The following is a 20,189-nucleotide window of genomic DNA, read 5'->3' on the forward strand; positions in this document are numbered from 1 at the left end:
CAGAACCTTCCAGATCTGATGCTTTCTGAGTGACCTGGTCAACTTGTTCTCAACCTGGAATTCTTGGACCCTTAGATGTTTGTAAATTTGTTCTCAGAGCCTCTGAGCTCTCCACCTTCATTTTTAAGTGCTTTAATTTTTTTTTGGTGATAATCTTTAAAACTTCACAGATGTGTGTCCTGGCTCTTCCGGGCGACTGCTTCATATTTGAGTACTGCCACACAATGACTGCTCATGTTCTGGGGCCTGCCTACAGAAAGGGACGAACTTTACCTTGGACTTTTTAATGTAGTGTGGATGTGCGTCTGTAGCTAGAGGTCTTCAGGTGCCAGTGGTTAATCTGTTTGAAGCTTGCTTTATTCCAACCTCTCATTCCATAACAGACTCCTCCTCCACCATCCCTCACCTCTGCTGAACCCTTCTAGCAGAGGGAACTCACCACAAGTGGGGACATGGATTTGGGAGCTTGAAAGGACCCCAGTGACCCTGCACTCCAGCCCTTAGAGTGCTAAGTGACTTACTGAAGCCTCGAAGCCATTCCTGGAGGATTTGCAATTCTTTTTATTTTTATTTTTATTTTTTTATACTTTAAGTTTTAGGGTACATGTGCATAATGTGCAGGTTTGTTACATATGTATACGTGTTCCACGTTGGCATGCTGCACCCATCAACTCCTCAGCACCCATCAACTCGTCATTTACATCAGGTATAACTCCCAATGCAATCCCTTCCCGCTCCCCCCTCCCCTTGATAGGCCCTGGTGTATGATGTTCCCCTTCCCGAGTCCAAGTGATCTCATTGTTCAGTTCCCACCTATGAGTGAGAACATGCGGTGTTTGGTTTTCTCTTCTTGTGATAGTTTGCTGAGAATGATGGTTTCCAGCTGCATCCATGTCCCTACAAAGGACACAAACTCATCCCTTTTTATGGCTGCATAGTATTCCATGGTGTATATGTGCCACATTTTCTTAATCCAGTCTGTCACTGATGGACATTTGGGTTGATTCCAAGTCTTTACTATTGTGAATAGTGCCGCAATAAACATATGTGTGCATGTGTCCTTATAGCAGCATGATTAAGAACTCAAATTTACAAGAAAAAAAAAAAAACAACCCCATCAAAAAGTGGGCAAAGGATATGAACAGACATTTCTCAAAAGAAGACATTCATACAGCCAACAGACACATGAAAAAATGCTCATCATCACTGGCCATCAGAGAAATGCAAATCAAAACCACAATGAGATACCATCTCACACCAGTTAGAATGGCGATCATTAAAAAGTCAGGAAACAACAGGTGCTGGAGAGGATGTGGAGAAATAGGAACACTTTTACACTGTTGGTGGGATTGTAAACTAGTTCAACCATTATGGAAAACAGTATGGAGATTCCTCAAGGATCTAGAACTAGAAGTACCATATGACCCAGCCATCCCATTACTGGGTATATACCCAAAGGATTTGCAATTCTTCATATCTCTGGATTTGCTGCCCTGTCCCTCCAAGTCACTTGGTTTCACTTTGGACAGCTTTAATTATTCTCCTCTCTGTTCTCTGTTTCTGCCTCCTTAGAAGCTATTTAAAACCACTCGTTTTCATTCTAAACTCCGGAGCCACACCAAACAAGTGTAACTGTCCCCTGGTGAGATTTGCATTGTATGTGACAAATCATTTAACTTCTTTCTGGTAGGGTTTCAGTTTTGTCGGAAGTCTGCAGTTTGCTCTTAAGGATGTGATAAGAATGTAGCAACACATTTGTATCTTTGAATTTTGAATAGGAACCAAATTTTAAAATTTAGTTTAGTTTAGTTTAGTTTTGTTTGAGACACAGTCTCACTGTGTCACCCAGGCTGGAGTGCAGTGATACCATGTTGGCTAACTGCAACCTCTGCCTCCTGTGCTCAGGTGATCCTCCCCCCTGAACCTCCTGAGTAGCAGCTGGGGCTACAGGCAGGTGTTTTTTAAAAATGGAATTCTTTTTTTTTTTTTTTTTTTTGGCAGAGTCTCGCTCTGTCACCCAGGCTGGAGTGCGGTGGCCGGATCTCTGCTCACTGCAAGCTCCGCCTCCCGGGTTTACGCCATTCTCCTGGCTCAGCNTTTTGAGACGGAGTCTCGCTCTGTCACCCAGGCTGGAGTACGGTGGCCGGATCTCTGCTCACTGCAAGCTCCGCCTCCCGGGTTTACGCCATTCTCCTGGCTCAGCCTCCCGAGTAGCTGGGACTACAGGCGCTCGCCACCTCGCCCGGCTAGTTTTTTGTACTTTTTAGTAGAGACGGAGTTTCACCGTGTTAGCCAGGATGGTCTCGATCTCCTGACCTCGTGATCCGCCCGTCTCAGCCTCCCAAAGTGCTGGGATTACAGGCTTGAGCCACCGCGCCCGGCCAAAAATGGAATTCTTAATACATTAAAAAAATGAAATCCCTTTAAAAAAGCACTAGAGGAAATTCTGTGTTTAAAGATTTACTTACTTGGTAATGCAAACAGCTGTTTATTTCCTAACATAACTTTTGCAAATCTGAATTTTTATAAAAAGATTTTTAAATTAAAAATTTTAAATTATACTAAGTTTTACTTTTTAAGTAATTTTGAGTAGGTAATATTTTTATAAAGACATTTGTATGGTTCGAAGATAAGAAAATATATGAAAGGTGTTCAAGAAGAGTTTTGCCCCCAATTCTGTCCACTGTATACCCAGTCCTCCCCACTTCTACATACATATTTCAGATAGGTATTTCTCAAAAGAAAGAACTTATGCTGTGAAACTTATATGTCTACTTAGGTCTCATTTTAAGTGATTCTGTAAAATGGCTGGGAGATACTGGTGAAATTCTAGAATGGAAATAACTTTGTGAGATTTTGAGCTGAGTACTTGTAAATAGTAGAAATGGACTTACTAATAAATAAAGGAATTTTATTTTATAACTTTTTTCTGATTACATAGTAATGTATGTTCATTATGAAATATTTGGGAAATACAAAAACACATAAAGAAAAGAGGATATTTATTTATAATTCCATTTTGCTATGTATTTTCCCATTATTCACTCTGCGTTTGTCCCAGGTTTTCCCCGCGCTGTTTCAATGAGTGTATCCTCCATGTCCCCCCAATCATGCATCCAGTAAACTCCGCCATTACTACCATCTGTACTTTCGCTCACGGTTCAGTTCCAAGCATGTCCCTCTCTGACATCCACCTCACATCATTCCATCTTGCTTCTTCTGGTACCTTCCCTTCAAGGATCTTCAGTGCCACCGGGGCTTCCAGTTGGTTGATTGACCCTATCTATCGTCTTCCCGATATCAGCACCACCCCCCACTCACTCTTCACGCAGCTTAGAGTCCACATGTCTTTGTTAAAGTCTCCTGTACGCACCAGCACCCTTGCCTTTCCCTCAGTTCCACTGAGGTGGCAGAATCCCAACTCTGGCTAATCGCATAAATCTGTGTCCTCCAAATTTGTACTGGAATTCCAGGATGTGGCTGGGGTAAAAACCTTCCATGTTGCAGACAGGTCTTGTTTCAAACCAATGACCACAAATCTCCAATGAGCTTTCAGGAATTTCGGCAATGCTGTGACATTTCCCTGGTTGTATCACCCTTTTGCACTCTCTGTCTGTTTTACTGATCATAGAATTCTCTATGATCTCAACCTAAAGGGTTAGAGATATTTCCTGAGAAGCCCCACCTTTTCCCTTGATAACCCACTATGGGAACTGTCATTTGTGAATTTAAGAAGAAACACTTGCTTCTTGACTTTTAAAACACCAAAAACAACATTAAAAAATTGAAGGATGAGGCTGGGGTGCGGTGGCTCATGCCTGTAATCCCAGCACTTTGGGAGGCTGAGGCGGGCGGATCACTTGAGGTCAGGAGTTCAAGACTAGTCTGGTCAACTTGGTGAAACCTGTCTCTACTAAAAAAAATTAGCTGGGCATGGTGGCACGCACCTGTGATGTTAGCTACACGGGAGGCTGGGGCATGAGAATTACTTGATTCTGGGAGGTGGAGGTTGCAGTGAGCCAATATCATGCCACTGCACTCCAGCCTGGGTGACAGAGCGAGACTTTGTCTCAAAACAAAAACAAAAACAAAACCTGAGGGATGAGCCACAAACTGGGAAATGATATCTGCCATGTTGTATAACTGATAAAGGAGATGTGCATACGTATACTATATATATAATCTTCTACCAATCCATAACATATTAAACAATCCAATCTAGATGGGTAAACATATAAACTAGTTCAAAGATGAGCAAAAAATATGAACCAGTAATTAAAAGGAAATACCAATGAGCAATAAACATCTGAAAACATAACCATTCTCTTTGGTCATCAGAGAATTTGAAAAATACAGCCACAGTGAGATAGCATTTTATGTCCATCATATTATCAATATTTAAAACTCTGTCAGTACTAAGTATGGGTGAAGATATGGAGTGAAGGGAACTCTGTTACATAGATCTAGGAAATGTAAATTGACACAATCATTTTAGAGAGCAATTTGCAATATTTATAAATGTTGGAAATTTGCACACAGTAAAATCTAGCAAATCTATTTTTGGATCTATGTCCCAAAATAAACTTAAAAACATTGTTTTGTAGAGACAGGGTCTTGTTACATTGTGCAGGAAGGTCTTGAACTGGCCTCAAGCAATCTTCCTGTCTCAGCCTCCCAAAGTATTGAAATTATAGGCGTGAGCCACCACGCCTGGCCCCAAAAGAAATTTTGCACATGTACCAGGAGATAAGGAGGAGTGTTAGTTTTCTGAGCAACACTGTAAGAGCACAAAGAAATAAAATAAAAAGAAGCAACACATACAATCTATAGATTCATCAGGAGCATAGATAAATTGTGGTATAGTCGTATAAAGGAATACTATCAAGTAGTGAAACAAAATTAGCTAGAATTATTAGGTTGAACCGTATGAAATTGCCATTCTTATAGATCAGAAACAACCAAATATTGGCATTTCATACAGTTTAAATATATGTATCAGTAACATAATGATGAGCAAATAATATATATAATAAGATGATTTATAGAATGTTAAAACACACATAAGAGTCTTTTATGTTGCTTATAAATTCATATGTATATTGTACAAATATACAGATGCATGGGGGTGATGAGGAGTTTAGAGTAGTAGTTGTCTGGGATGGGCTTGGGGCTTGGGGAGAGAGGGAGGAACATGCCAGTGGGGAGGAATTACAGGGGCTTCAAATGCATCAGTCATGTTTTATATCTTCAACTGAGTGCTGGATGTGGGGGCTATTCTCTTTTTTCTTTAATCCTTTTTGCATTTCAGTGCTGATTAATGGAATTTAGCCACCACATTGGGTGATTTTTTGGCTTGTTGAATACTTGGCCAGGTTTGCAGGGAAGCTTTGCCCTCTTGGGCAGAGTATGTTTTTCCAATCTAGTACCCGTCTGTGTTTTTGGTGGTGATTTCTGTGGCTATAATTAATATAATCAGTGTGGCCAAAGCAAGGATAAGGGGTATTGACTCACTTTTTATTGCCCTGAGCCATCCCTGTTGCAAAATAATGATCTGGATATATTCTCCAGAACAGGAAGCAAACTGCAGATGGGAAACATGGGAAACTCCCTTAAGACACTTCTTTTTTTTTTTTTTTTTGAGACGGAGTCTGGCTCTGTTGCCCAGGCTGGAGTGCAGTGGCACGATCTCAGCTCACTGCAAGCTCCACCTTCCGGGTTCACGCCATTCTCCTGCCTCAGCCTCCCAAGTAGCTGGGACTATAGGCACCGGCCACTACGCCAGGCTAATTTTTTTTTTTTTTTTGTATTTTTAGTAGAGACGGAGTTTCACCGTATTAGCCAGTATGGTCTCTATTTCCTCACCTCGTGATCCGCCCGCCTCGGCCTCCCAAAGTGTCGGGATTACAGGCTTGAGTCACCGTGCCCGGCCCCTAAACCGGTATCTAACAAATCAGTGTAAGTCAAGGGGTTCATCTACAGAGTCAGTCATCTTCACCATGACACCCACAACGCACACATTGCTGCTGGCATTCCTCCACTCAGAATGTACAATTAGACGCTCAGCACTCTATTGGATCAGGCTGCTATTTCACCATTTGAAGAACCTTCAAAAAGATCTTTAGAGGCAGGGCATGGTGGCTCACACCTGTAATCCCAGCACTTTGGAAGGCTGAGGCAGGCAGATTACTTGAGGCCAGGAGTATGAGACCAGTCTGGCCAACACGGTGAAACGCTGTCTCTACTAAAAATACAAAAATTAGCCAGGTGTGGTGATGTACACCTGTAGTCCTAGCCACTTGGGAGGCTGAGGCACAAGAATTGTTTGAACCTGAAAGGTGGAGGTTGCAGTGAGCCGAGGTTGTGCCAGTGACACTACACTCCAATCTGGGTGACATGGCGAGACTCCCTCTAAAAAAAAAAAAATCCATAGAAACTTCAGAAGGATCCTTCCACTAGGGCAGAAGGGATCAGAGAGTGAGAATCTTCACCCCTACCACTCATGCCTTTCTGAAGGCTCAGTCTGGCCACACTGCAAGGGGACAGTGAGCCAGTTTTGGCCTGGGGCTTCTTGCTGCTGCCAAATTAACAACTCCAGCCCTTGGGTTTAGCCACCTGCTGCTGCTAAAAATGATGATGAGAGTGACGGAGAGGTGTTTTAGTTCCCATTTTAGAGATCAGAAAATCAAGGCCCAGAGAAGCTAAGTAGCTTTGGAGATACGAGCCACAGTCTCTCCACTTGAGTTACCATCTTGAAACATCAAGGATAAGTCAACTTTATCAACAGTTTCAGGCCTGTGAGAAATGGGCTTGGTTTATCTTGAAGATTGTAAACAAATAAAAAAATAGACTACTCCATTACTGATGAGAAATGTGAGTCATTCTGCCAGGAATTGAAAGTACAGCTGGCCATAAAAAAGTTATGCCGGTGTCCAGACTCTTCAGGTCCCTGCGTGTGACAAACCACTCAATCAGAGTTCCCCTTTTATTTCTCTTTGTGCTCAGTAGGATGTTGAAATTTCTGGAAAAGACAATGGAAATCAGGGGCAGGAAGAGAACAGTGTGGGGTGCTAAACAGACTCAGATCTCAGCAACCTTCCTGCCCACTGCCATCTCTGCACAGACACCTCGACCCCCACGCACAGGTGGAGCAGCATTTCCTAGTTCTTTCCAGAGGCTTCCTTCTGCCTGCCCTCCAGCCACATCACCTGAGATTGACAACGCCCTACAGCAAGACGGAAACTTCCCTTCACAGCACCACCTTGTGATTCTGGAGCAACAAAGTTGAGACTTCTGAATTTAGCACTCTTCTGCTCCCCTACTGTTTCACGTATACCTGTGTCATCTTTCTTGTTTCATTGTAAACATACTTATAAAATTCCCATTTTCTTTATTTAGAAATAGAACTACAACTAGATGGTTAAACAATTTAAACAGTACAAAACGGTCCATGGGGAAAAGTGAATTTCACACTGTCCCCCAAACCTTCAGTTCCTTTTATGGAGATAATTATTGTTTCTAATGTTTTGAATATTCTTTCAGAGATATTTTATTCTTATATAAGCATACGTGTATGTGTGTCCTTCCCTCATTTTTCCCCCACGAATACTAGCAGACTGTTTTGCACCTTGGTTAGCTCATTTAACATATCTTGGAGACTGTTCTGTATCAGAACATATAGAGCTGCTTGATCCTTTTCATGACTGCTACAGCGCCATTGAATGTATGGATCATGAGTGCTCTAAGTAGCGCCTTAGTGATGGGCATTTAGGGATCACAAACTTCATAAGGGCAGAAACAATATCTTACCCATTCTCTGTTTCTGATATGGTTTGGATGTGTGGTGCTGCCCAAATCACATGTCAAGGTGATCCCCAGTGTCAGAGGTGGAGCCTGGTGGAGGTGATTGGATCATGGGGATGGATCCTTCATGAATGGGTGAGCACCATCCCTTTGGTGCTGTTCTTGTGATAGAGTTCTCATGAGATCTGGTTTTTTAAAAGTGTGTGGCACCTCCGCACTCTCTTGGTCCTGCTCCTGCCATGTAAGATGCCTGCCCTTGCTTTGCCTTCTGCCATGAATAAAAGCTCTCTGAGGCTTCCCCAGAAGCAGATGCCACTATGCTTCCTATACAGCCTGTGGAACTGTGAGCCAATTAAACCTCTTTTCTTTATAAATTATCCAGTCTTCGGTATTTCTTTATAACAGTGTGAGGATGAGCTAATACAGTTTCCTACATGTAACCTAAGGCAATGATTTGCACAAAGGGATGAGCCAGATTGCTTAGTAATTAAAATGCAAATACAAACCACAAGCATATCCATTCATGAATTGGGGGACAGCTTTTATTTGATTCTGAGTTCTGATAGCTGCTGCTTTGCTTCGTTAAAAATGTGCTAGTTCTCATTCAACTTCCTATCAGTCACACCACCAACCAACATGTACAATATGTACTACTTGCCAGGTTGGAAGGAAACTTACGGATGCAAGAAATGTCCCTCCCTTCTAGGAAATGATAATCTGCTTTGGGAGAGAAGGCAGGTACTTTTTGGCAAAAGTGACACAATAAAATAATTTAAAAAAAAAGATGGATTTTTTTTTTTCTTTTTTGAGATAGAGACTCGCTCTGTCACCCAGGCTGGAGTGCAGTGGCGTGATATCGGCTCACTGCAATCTCTGTCTCCCCGGTTCAAGCGATTCTCCTGCCTCAGCCTCCTGAGTAGCTGGGACTACAGGTGCACGTCACCACACCAGGCTAATTTTTTGTATTTTTAGTAGAGATGGGGTTTCACTGTGTTAGCCAGGATGGTCTCCATCTCCTGACCTCATGATCTGCCTGCCTAGGCCTCCCAAAGTGCTGGGATTACAGGCGTGAGCCACTGAACCCAGCGAAAAGATAATTTTTAAAAAAGGTATTAGGATAATCGGGTCCTCCCACAAGAAAGTAAAGTTAGAAGCCCACCTCAGACCATGCATACCAGCACAAAAAAGCCAAATGGCTTAAAGATATAAACGTTAAAACAAGACTAGAAAGGCATTAAAAGAACATATAGAAAATACAGCACCAGCAAAAATTTCCCTACGCAAGATGTAAAAGCCAGAAGTCATAAAGGAAAAGGTTGATAAATTAGAATAGATAAAAATGTAGCCGGGCGCGGTGGCTCAAGCACTTTGGGAGGCCGAGACGGGCGGATCACGAGGTCAGGAGATCGAGACCATCCTGGCTAACATGGTGAAACCCCGTCTCTATTAAGAAATACAAAAAACTAGCCGGGCGAGGTGGCGGGCGTCTGTAGTCCCAGCTACTCGGGAGGCTGAGGCAGGAGAATGGCGTGAACCCGGGAGGCGGAGCTTGCAGTGAGCTGAGATCCGGCCACTGCACTCCAGCCCGGGCGACAGAGCGAGACTCCGTCTCAAAAAAAAAAAAAAAATGTAAAACTTTTGTATAATATAAGACACAAAGAATGCATTTAAAGACATACAATGAAGGTTAGGAAGATGAAGATATTTTGGAGATGAGTGCCGGTTACACATCAGTATTAATGTACTTAATGTTACTGAACTGCACACTTAAGATGATGAAAATGGTAACTTTTATGTTATGCATATTTTATCACATAAAAAAAGACATGAAATGAATCAGGGGAAAACATTTGCTACATAACTAAGAACGAAGGCCCTTAATAAAATCTAAAACTACACATACTTTTAGGAATGAATCAACAAAGAATTTCTATGAATTATAAAAAAGTGACAATCCAACTAAAAAATGAATAAGGGATATGAGCAAGTGTTGTACAGAAGAAATAAAAATAGACAACAAAGTTATGAAAAAATATTCAATCTCCTTAGTAACTGCACAAAATAAACTAAAACAATGGGACGCTACCCCTAAGATTAATACATGTTAAAGAAAAATGGTTGGTGAGGGTGTGGGGAAGTGGGCACTTTCACCTACTTTTGGAAATATAAATTGGTGCAACCTTATAGGGAGAGCAATTTCACAACATTTTTCAAAGACTTAAATGCACAACCCTATGGCAGAACGATTTATTCCTCTTCCAGGAGTTTTTTTCTTTCAAAAACAGTCATGTGGATGAAAAACACATGTTCATTACCGCACAGTGTGTAACAGTCGAACACTGGAAACTGTAATACTCACTTTCCTTTCAATAGGGGAATGGTTAAATAAATTTTGCAAGCTATCTGATAGATACTCAGCATGAGCTAAAGTTAAGGTCCAGTTAGAGATGGAAACCACACCAGTAATTTGAAAGGGAAAATGTAATAGGAAGAATTATTAACTAGTGAAAGGAGGCTAACTGCTAAAGGTACAAGAGCACTCAAGCTGTCTGCAGTCAGCAAGCCCCAGCTGGTGAGCAGGAAGCTGCCCGCTGGGAGGCTGCCAAAGTTCCCTGAAGGTGAGTACCACTGGGTGTTGCTCTACAAGCTGCTGGCAGTCATGGCGTTAAGAGCAGGAAGAAAAGCACCAGAACCCGGAAGAGAAACCCAGTCCTCTGCTAGGCCTTGCACCGTCCCTCTGGTGCCCTCTACTGACAAAGCCTAAAATTGTGCCACCTGGCAAAGGAGATCTTTTTATGGGATGTAGCTCGGTGTCACCAAACAGAACAGGGTGGACTTGGAGCTCAGATGCGACACAATGATTGATACTGGCACAGTATACTTACCCTGCTTTTGTAAACAAAATGGTATATGTGATGTCTTTCTTTCTCTCTATATATGTAAAACAATATTTGTTCCTAGTTATTATGTATTTATGTCTTTACTCTGCATGCCAGGAGCTAAGTATTTTGCATGTATTAACTCATTTCGTTCTCATAATAACCTTCACATGCAGGAATCACTATAGCTACTTTATGAATGAGTCGAGGAAGGCACTGAGACCTTAAGTAACTTGCCCAAGGTCATGCAGCTAGTAAGTGGTGGAGCAAGAATTACTATGGCTTTATAAGCCTAGAAAAAAGTCTGAAAGAATAAAAATGTCAACAGTGGGGACCTCAAGGAGGCATTGAAGAGGCCATGAGAGAGGTTTTCACTTTGTAAAAAATCAGTCCTTCAAATAAATAAATACAGTGAGGCTTCCCCAGAAGCAGATGTCACTATGCTTCCTGTACAGCCTGTGAAACTGTGAGCCAGTTAAACCTCTTCTCTTTATAAATTATCCAGTCTTCGGTATTTCTTTATAACAGTGTGAGGATGAGCTAATACAGTTTCCTACACTGCAACCTAAGGCAATGATTTGCACAAAGGGATGAACCAGATTGCTTAGTAATTAAAACGCAAATACAAACCACAAGCATATCCATTCATGAATTGGGGGACTGCTTTGTGTGTATGGATAAGGTATTTTTTTTAAAAAATTATTTTTCAAAGAAGACAATAAACTAGTTAATAAACGACAACTCACAGTGCCAGGCAGTGAGAAACAAGTGTCTGATAAACAGTGGAGAATGTGCGCACTCTCTGCAGTGGGTGGGAGGAGATGGGGAGGGCATTCTCTGGGGAGTGGCAGTGGCTGGAGCAAAGGTTTGGAGGAGGTAAGTCATGTACTCTGAGCTTTCAGTTTCTGTTTCACCTTGTGTCTGAGCTGGTCTGAAGTCGGGTTGTTCAGACTGAGCTTCCTGCCTGCCCGTACCCCTCCAACAGCTTCAGAAGAAGGTGACTGGTGGCTGCCTGAGGAATACCAGTGGGCAAGAGAATGAGCATTTCTGGAGCATCTGCTGTCTGTGAGATTAAGCACTACGTATATTGCTTTACTCACTCCCCACAGCAACCTTACCAAGCAGTTCTTTTCCACATGAAAAGATGGAGGCTGAGTGAAACAAAAGGAGGTGTTTAGATTCCTCAGCAAGTGAGAGGCAGAGCCGGGATTTGAATGCAGATCTGTCTGATATTGAAGTCTAGGCTGGTTCCACCTCTCCAGACTGCTTTCCAGGGCGTAAAGGACAGATCCTTTACCTTAGCTGGCTGCTTCTAGAAGTCTGACCCTGCTGGCTCAAAATGACTTTAGTTCCTTGCCCAGAGGCTGTGGGCTGCAGGTCAAGACATGAGTAGGAGGGCCCAGCTAGAGCGGCTGACACTGGCTTCTACTCACCGTCATTTCTCCTTCCTTCCAGGAGCAACCCCTGGGTGCATCCACTTTCTGGGCACATGAGGTTGGGCCTCGGCAGCCTGAGCCCTTGAGTTGGTCACTTGAACCTTGGGAATATTGAGGTAAGCCTGGAATTTCCAGAGGAGGTTTGGGGGAAAGAGAAGTGGTGAACACTATTACTGTGCCCTGTCTAGACACCAGTGGGCCGAGTGGAGCAGATGCCAGTTGGGACCTACCTGCCCTCTCTTTGGTTATTAATCCATTAATCCATTATTGTTCCCTGTACACTGGTATGAGTGGAAGGGGGAAATATTTAGCCAAGTTTTTGAGACCTGTACTCTGAGCTAAAATGCATTGTCTTCCTGTAGGGTGGGACCCCACAACTGTGGAGGAGCTGCAGGGGATACTGGGGAGTATGCAGACATTATGCACTAAACAAAAATGGCTCACATAGTGAAAAGTTATTCTTTTTTTTTTTTTTTTTTTGAGAGGCAGTCTGCTCTATCACCCAGCCAGAAGTGCAGTGGCGAGATCTCAGCTCACTGCAATCTCCGCCTCCTGGGTTTGAGTAATTCTCCCACCTCAGCTTCCTGAGTAGCTGGGACAACAGGCGTGTGCCACTGTGCCTGGCTAATTTTTGTATTTTTAGTAGAGACGGGGTTTCACCGTGTTAGCCAGGATGGTTTCGATTTCCTGACCTCATGATCCGCCCGCCTCAGCTTCCCAAAGTGCTGGGATTACAGGCGTGAGCCACCGCACCTGGCCAGTTATTCTTTATGATTCCCTTACCTTTTTTTTTTTTTTTTTGAGATGGAGTTTTGCTGTTGTTGCCCAGGCTGGAGTGCAATGGCAGGATCTCAGCTCACCGCAACCTCTGCTTCCCAGGTTAAAGCAATTCTGCTTCAATCTCCTGAGTAGCTGGGATTACAGGCATGCACCACCATGCCTGGCTAATTTTGGATTTTTAGTAGAGACGGGGTTTCTCCATGTTGGTCAGGCTGGTCTCAAACTCCAGATCTCAGGTGATCCGCCCACCTCGGCCTCCCGAAGTGCTGGAATTACAGGTGTGAGCCACCGCACCAGCCATTTTTTTTTTCTTTTCTTCTTTTTTTTTTTTTTTTTTTTTGAGATGGTGTCTTGCCCTGTTGCCCAGGCTGGAGTGCAGTGGCACGATCTTGGCTCACTGCAACCTCCGCCTCCTGGGTTCAAGCGATTCTCCTGCCTCAAACTCCTGAGTAGCTGGAATCACAGGTGCATGCCACTACACCCAGCTAATTTTTTGTATTTTTAGTAGAGACGGGGTTTCACCATGATGGCCAAGCTGGTTTGGAACTCCTGATCTCAAGTGATCCACCCTCCTTGGCCTCCCAAAGTGCTAGGATTACAAGCATGAGCCACCATGCTTGGCCAGGGCTAACATATCTTATCATGTCTCAAAACATGCTAATTTCCCTTTTTGACAAAAGAGTAAGCAATAGTATCTAGCTGGAATTTAGTAACGGTGTTACATTCTTATTTTATTTATTTTTTACAGTTCCTCTTTTGTAGCAAATGCAGTGCTTTTCCATTTGTGGTAGTGATATAAAATGTTCGTTTAAAAAACTTTGTTCATGTAAATTTTTATTTCAGTAAAGAGAGCCAATTAAAAATACAGGAAATTAAAGAACCAGTAATAAGGAATATGACAAACATTGTCAAAGTCATTTAGGAATGACTGAAGTGGGCAATGTGGTGACATTTGTGTTGAAGGCCAGGATGCCCTGAGAGACAGCATCTGAGGTGCCCAGTGCTGATTCAACTATGGAAGCTCAGGCTGTTTAGGGAAAGTTCTAAAACGAGCCCTGGTTAGCAATCAGTGATTTTAGTATAATATAAAGGAACTCTTTTTAATCTGAGTCTGTGCTTTAATCTGCACATGTGCTTTTCTGTCTGGGAACATTGGGAAGGGAATGGAGCAGACTATAAATGATTGGCCGGAAGTCAGTGATTTCCTAGTTGGCGCAAGGAATAGGTATTACCAGATACTCCTGACTGAGAAAGAGAAGGAGACAGCAGCATTCATTCAGCAGTGGGAGATCTCACTACTCCCCACTTCCCAGTTCCTCTCCCTGTGGTACCATTTTGAACATTTAAAGCTGTCTCTTCTGCTATTTAATTCTTTTTTCTTTTTTGACAGAGTCTCACTCTGTCGCACAGCCTGGAATGCAATGGTGCCATTTCGGCTCACTGCAACCTCTGCCTCCCGGGTTCAAGTGATTCTCGTGTCTCAGCCTCCTGGGTAGCTGGGATTACAGGCACCCACCTCCATGCCTGGTTAATTTTTTTTCATATTTTTAATAGAGATGGGGATCTCACCATGTTGGCCAGGCTGGTCTCAAACTTCTGGCCCCAAGTGATCTACCCACCTTGGCCTCCCAAAGTGCTGGGATTATAGGCCTGAGCCACCACGCCTGGTTAATTTCACATTTTTAGATAATGTGACCACATAATAAAAATTTATGCATTTTTATGTAATGTGTCTACTATATGAAAGCAATATACTTATGCTTTTATTTCTCAGTTAAGTTCCTAATTATTATAAATTTACTCTGCATGCTAGGAGCTGTTCTAAGAATTTGCATGTATTAACTCATTTGATTCTCATAATAACCTTCACATGCAGGAATTATTATTATTATTTTTATTATACTTTCAGTTCTAGGGTACATGTGCACAACCTACAGGTTTGTTACATATGTATACATGTATCATGTTGGTGTGCTGCACCCATTAACTCATCATTTACATTAGGTATATCTCCTAATGCTATCCCTCCCTCCTCCCTCCACACCACAACAGGCCCTGGTGTGCGATGTTCCCTATCCTGTGTCCAAGTGTTCTCATTGTTCAATTCCCACCTATGAGTGAGAACATGCGGTGTTTGGTTTTCTGTCCTTGCAATAGTTTGCTGAGAATGATGGTGTCCAGCTTCATCCATGTCCCTACAAAGGACATGAACTCATCCTTTTTTATGGCTGCATAGTATTTCATGGTGTATATGTGCCATGTTTTCTTAATCCAGTCTATAATTAATGGACATTTGGGTTGGTTCCAAGTCTTTGCTATTGTGAATAGTGCCGCAATAAACATACGTGTGCATGTGTCTTTATAGCAGCATGATTTATAATCCTTTGGGTGTATACCCAGTAATGGGATGGCTGGGTTAAATGGTATTTCTAGCTCTAGATCCCTGAGGAATCGCCACACTGTCTTCCACAATGGTTGAACTAGTTTACAGTCCCACCAACAGTGTAAAAGTGTTCCTATTTCTCCACATCCTCTCCAGCACCTGTTGTTTCCTGACTTTTTTTTTTTTTTTTTTTTTTTGAGACAGTGTCTTTGCTCTGTCACCCAGGCTGGAGTGCAGTGGCGCGATCTAGGCTCACTACAAGCTCCGCCTCCTGGGTTCACACCATTCTCCTGCCTCAGCCTCCCGAGTAGCTGGGACTACAGGCACCCGCTACCACGCCTGGCTAATTTTTTTGTAATTTTAGTAGAGACGGGGTTTCACCGTGTTAGCCAGGATGGTCTTGGTCTCCCGACCTTGTGATCCACCCGTCTCAGCCTCCCAAAGTGCTGGGATTACAGGCTTGAGCCAACGCGCCCAGCCTGTTTCCTGACTTTTTAATGATCGCCATTCTAACTGGTGTGAGATGGTATCTCATTGTGGTTTTGATTTGCATTTCTCTGATGGCCAGTGATGATGAGCTTTTTATCATGTGTCTGTTGACTGCATAAATGTCTTCTTTTGAGAAGTGTCTGTTCATATTCTTTGCCCACTTTTTGATGGGGTTGATTATTTCCTGTACATTTGTTTAAGTTCTTTGTAGATTCTGGATATTAGCCCTTTGTCAGATGGGTAGATTGTAAAAATTTTCTCCTATTCTGCAGGATGCCTATTCACTCTGATGGTAGTTTCTTTTTCTGTGCAGAAGCTCTTTAGTTTACTTAGATCCCATTTGTCAATTTTGGTTTTTGTTGCCATTGCTTTTCGTGTTTTAGACAGGAAGTCCTTGCCCATGCCTATGGCCTGAATGGTGTCACCTAGGTTTTCTTCTAGGGTTTTTATGGTTTTAGGTCTAACATTTAAGTCTTTAATCCACCTTGAATTAATTTTTATATAAGGTGTAAGGAAGGGATCCACTTTCAGCTTTCTATATATGGCTAGCCAGTTTTCCCAGCACCATTTATTAAATAAGGAATCCTTTCCCCATTTCTTGTTCTTGTCAGGTTTGTCAAAGATCAGATGGTTGTAGATGTGTGGTATTATTTCTGAGGGCTCTGTTCTGTTCCATTGGCCTATATCTCTGTTTTGGTACCAGTACCATGCTGTTTTGGTTACTGTAGCCTTGTAGTATAGTTTGAAGTCAGGTAGCATGATGCCTCCAGCTTTGTTCTTTTGGCTTAGGATTGTCTTGGCAATGCAGGCTCTTTTTTGGTTCCATATGAACTTTAAAGTAGTTTTTTCCAATTCTGTAAAGAAAGTCATTGGTAGCTTGATGGGGATGGCATTGAATCTATAAATTAACTTGGGCAGTACGGCCATTTTCATGATATTGATTCTTCCTATCCATGAGCATGGAATATTCTTCCATTTGTTTGCGTCCTTTTTTATTTCTTTTTATTTTTTTGAGACGGAGTTATGCTCTGTCGCCCAGGCTGGAGTGCAGTGGCCGGATCTCAGCTCACTGCAAGCTCCGCCTCCCGGGTACACGCCATTCTCCTGCCTCAGCCTCCCGAGTAGCTGGGACTACAGACGCCCGCCACCTCGCCCGGCTAGTTTTTTGTATTTTTTAGTAGAGACGGGGTTTCACCGTGTTAGCCAGGATGGTCTCGATCTCCTGACCTCATGATCCGCCCGTCTCGGCCTCCCAAAGTGCTGGGATTACAGGCTTGAGCCACCGCGCCCGGCCCGTCCTCTTTTATTTCGTTGAGCAGTGGTTTGTAGTTCTCCTTGAAGAGGTCCTTCACATCCCTTGTAAGTTGGATTCCTAGGTATTTTATTCTCTTTGAAGCAATTGTAAATGGAAGTTCACTCATGATTTGGCTCTCTGTTTGTCTGTTATTGGTGTACAGGAATGCCTGTGATTTTTGCACATTGATTTCGTATGCTGAAACTTTGCTGAAGTTGCTTACCAGCTTAAGGAGCTTTTGGTCTGAGATGATGGGGTTTTCTAAATATACAATCATGTCATCTGCAAACAGGGACAGTTTGATTTCATCTTTTCCTAATTGAATACCCTTTATTTCTTCCTCCTGCCTGATTGCCCTGGCCAGAACTTCCAACATTATGTTGAATAGGAGTGGTGAGAGAGGGCATCCCTGTCTTGTGCCAGTTTTCAAAGGGAATGCTTCCAGTTTTGCCCATTCAGTATGATATTGGCTGTGGGTTTGTCATAAATAGCTCTTATTATTTTGAGATACATCCCATCAATACCTAATTTATTGAGAGTTTTTAGCATGAAGTGCTGTTGAATTTTCTCGAAGGCCTTTTCTGCATCTATTGAGATAATCATGTAGTTTTTGTCTTTGGTTCTGTTTATATGATGGATTACATTTATTGATTTGCATATATTGAACCAACCTTGCATCCCAGGGATGAAACCAACTTGATCGTGGTAGATAAGCTTTTTAATGTGCTGCTGGATTCAGTGTGCTAGTATTTTATTGAGGATTTTTGCATCAATGTTCATCAGGGATGTTGGTCTAAAATTCTCTTTTTTTCTTGTGTCTCTGCCAGGGTTTGGTGTCAGGATGCTGCTGGCCTCATAAAATGGTTTAGGGAGGATTCCCTCTTTTTCTGTTGATTGGAATAGTTTCAGAAGGAATAGTACCAGCTCTTCTTTGTACCTCTGGTAGAATTCGGCTGTGAATCCATCTGGTCCTGGAATTTTTTTTGGTTGATAGGCTCTTAATTATTGCCTCAATTTCAGGGCCTGTTATTGGTCTATTCAGGGATTCAACTTCTTCCTGGTTTAGTCTTGGGAGGATGTATATGTCCAGGAATTCATCCATTTCTTCTAGATTTTCTAGTTTATTTGCATAGAGGTGTTTATAGTATTCTCTGATGGTAGTTTGCATTTCTGTGGGATTGGTGGTGATATCCCCTTTATCATTTTTTATTTCATCTATTTGATTCTTCTCTCTTTGCTTCTTTATTAGTCTTGCTAGTGGTCTATCAATTTTGTTGATCTTCAAAAAACTAGCTCCTGGATTTGTTGATTTTTTGAAGGGTTTGTGTATCTCTATCTCCTTCTGCTCTGCTCTGATCTTAGTTATTTCTTATCTTCTGCTAGCTTTTGAATGTGTTTGCTCTTGCTTCTCTAGATCTTTCCATTGTGATGTTAGGGTGTCAATTTTAGATCTTTCCTGCTTTCTCTTGTGGGCATTTAGTGCTATAAATTTCCCTCTACACACTGCTTTAAATGTGTGCCAGAGATTCTGTCTTTGTTCTCATTGGTTTCAAAGAACATCTTTATTTCTGCCTTCATTTCGTTATGTACCCAGTAGTCGTTCAGGAGCAGGTTGTTCAGTTTCCATGTAGTTGAGCGGTTTTGAGTGAGTTTCTTAATCCTGAGTTCTAGTTTGATTGCACTGTGGTCTGAGAGATGGTTTGTTATAAGTTGTGTTCTTTTACATTTGCTGAGGAGTGCTTTACTTCCAACTATGTGGTCAATTTTGGAATAAATGCGATGTGGTGCTGAGAAGAATAAATATTCTGTTGATTTGGGGTGGAGAGTTCTGTAGATGTCTATTAGGTGTGCTTGGTGCAGAACTGAGTTCAATTCCTAGATATCCTGTTAACTTTCTGTCTCATTGATCTGTCTAATGCTGACAGTAGGGTATTAAAGTCTCCCATTATTATTGTGTGGGAGTCTAAGTCTCTTTGTAGGTCTCTAAGGACTTGCTTTATGAATCTGGGTGCTCCTGTATTGGGTGCGTATATATTTAGGATAGTTAGCTCTTCTTGTTGAATTGATCCCTTTACCATTAAGTAATGGCCTTCTTTGTCTCTTTTGATCTTTGTTGGTTTAAAGTCTGTTTTATCAGAGACTAGGATTGCAACCCCTGCCTTTTTTTGTTTTCCATTTGCTTGGTAGATCTTCCTCCATCCCTTTATTTTGAGCCTGTGTGTGTCTCTGCACGTGAGATGGGTCTCTTGAAAGCAGTACACTGATGGGTCTTGACTCTTTATCCAATTTGCCAGTCTGTGTCTTTTAATTGGAGCATTTAGCCCATTTACATTTAAGGTTAATATTGTTATATGTGAATTTGATCCTCTGATTATGATATTAGCTGCTTATTTTGCTCGTTACTTGATGCAGTTTGTTCCTAGCATCGACGGTCTTTACAATTTGGCATGTTTTTGCAGTGGCTGGTACCGGTTGTTCCTTTCCAGGTATAGTGGTCCTTCAGGAGCTCTTGTAAGGCGGGCCTGGTGGTGACAGAATCTCTCAGCATTTGCTTGTCTGTAAAGGATTTTATTTCTCCTTCACTTATGAAGCTTAGTTTGGCTGGATATGAAATTATGGGTTGAAAATTATTTTCTTTTTTTTTTTTTTTTGAGACGGAGTCTGGCTCTGTCGCCCAGGCTGGAGTGCAGTGGCCAGATCTCAGCTCAGTGCAAGCTCCGCCTCCCGGGTTCACGCCATTCTCCTGCCTCAGCCTCCCGAGTAGCTGGGACTACAGGCGCCCGCCGCCTCGCCTGGCTAGTTTTTTGTATTTTTTAGTAGAGACGGGGTTTCACCGTGTTCGCCAGGATGGTCTCGATCTCCTGACCTCGTGATCCGCCCGTCTCGGCCTCCCAAAGTGCTGGGATTACAGGCTTGAGCCACCGCGCCCGGCCGAAAATTATTTTCTTTAAGAATATTGAATGTTGGCCCCCACTCTCTTCTGGCTTGTAGAGTTTCTGCGAGAGATCCACTGTTAGTCTCATGGGCTTCCCTTTGTGGGTAACCCGATCTTTCTCTCTGGCTGCCCTTAACATTTTTTCCTTCATTTCAACTTTGGTGAATCTGACAATTACATGTCTTGGAGTTGC

The 20,189-nt window shown here is 42.5% G+C and overlaps 2 protein-coding genes across 3 annotated transcripts in view; both read left to right on the forward strand.

Annotated features, from left to right (window-relative positions):
- CASP10 (caspase 10) overlaps positions 1 to 7,489 on the forward strand; it is a 49,939-nt gene extending 42,450 nt beyond the window's left edge. For both annotated transcript variants that reach the window (XM_025405015.1, XM_025405017.1), the window contains one exon: positions 7,006 to 7,489. In XM_025405015.1, the coding sequence (XP_025260800.1) occupies positions 7,006 to 7,285 (280 nt within the window). In that variant the 3' untranslated portion in view covers positions 7,286 to 7,489. The remainder of the gene's footprint in view (positions 1 to 7,005) is intronic.
- Positions 7,490 to 11,564: 4,075 nt separating this feature from the next.
- CASP8 (caspase 8) overlaps positions 11,565 to 20,189 on the forward strand; it is a 59,321-nt gene continuing 50,696 nt past the window's right edge. The window contains exons 1-2 of the mRNA XM_025404846.1: positions 11,565 to 11,744; positions 12,135 to 12,231. The gene's annotated coding sequence lies outside the window, so the exon portion shown is untranslated. The remainder of the gene's footprint in view (positions 11,745 to 12,134; positions 12,232 to 20,189) is intronic.

Source organism: Theropithecus gelada, chromosome 12 (assembly GCF_003255815.1).
Source record: "Theropithecus gelada isolate Dixy chromosome 12, Tgel_1.0, whole genome shotgun sequence".
NCBI lineage: Eukaryota > Metazoa > Chordata > Mammalia > Primates > Cercopithecidae > Theropithecus > Theropithecus gelada.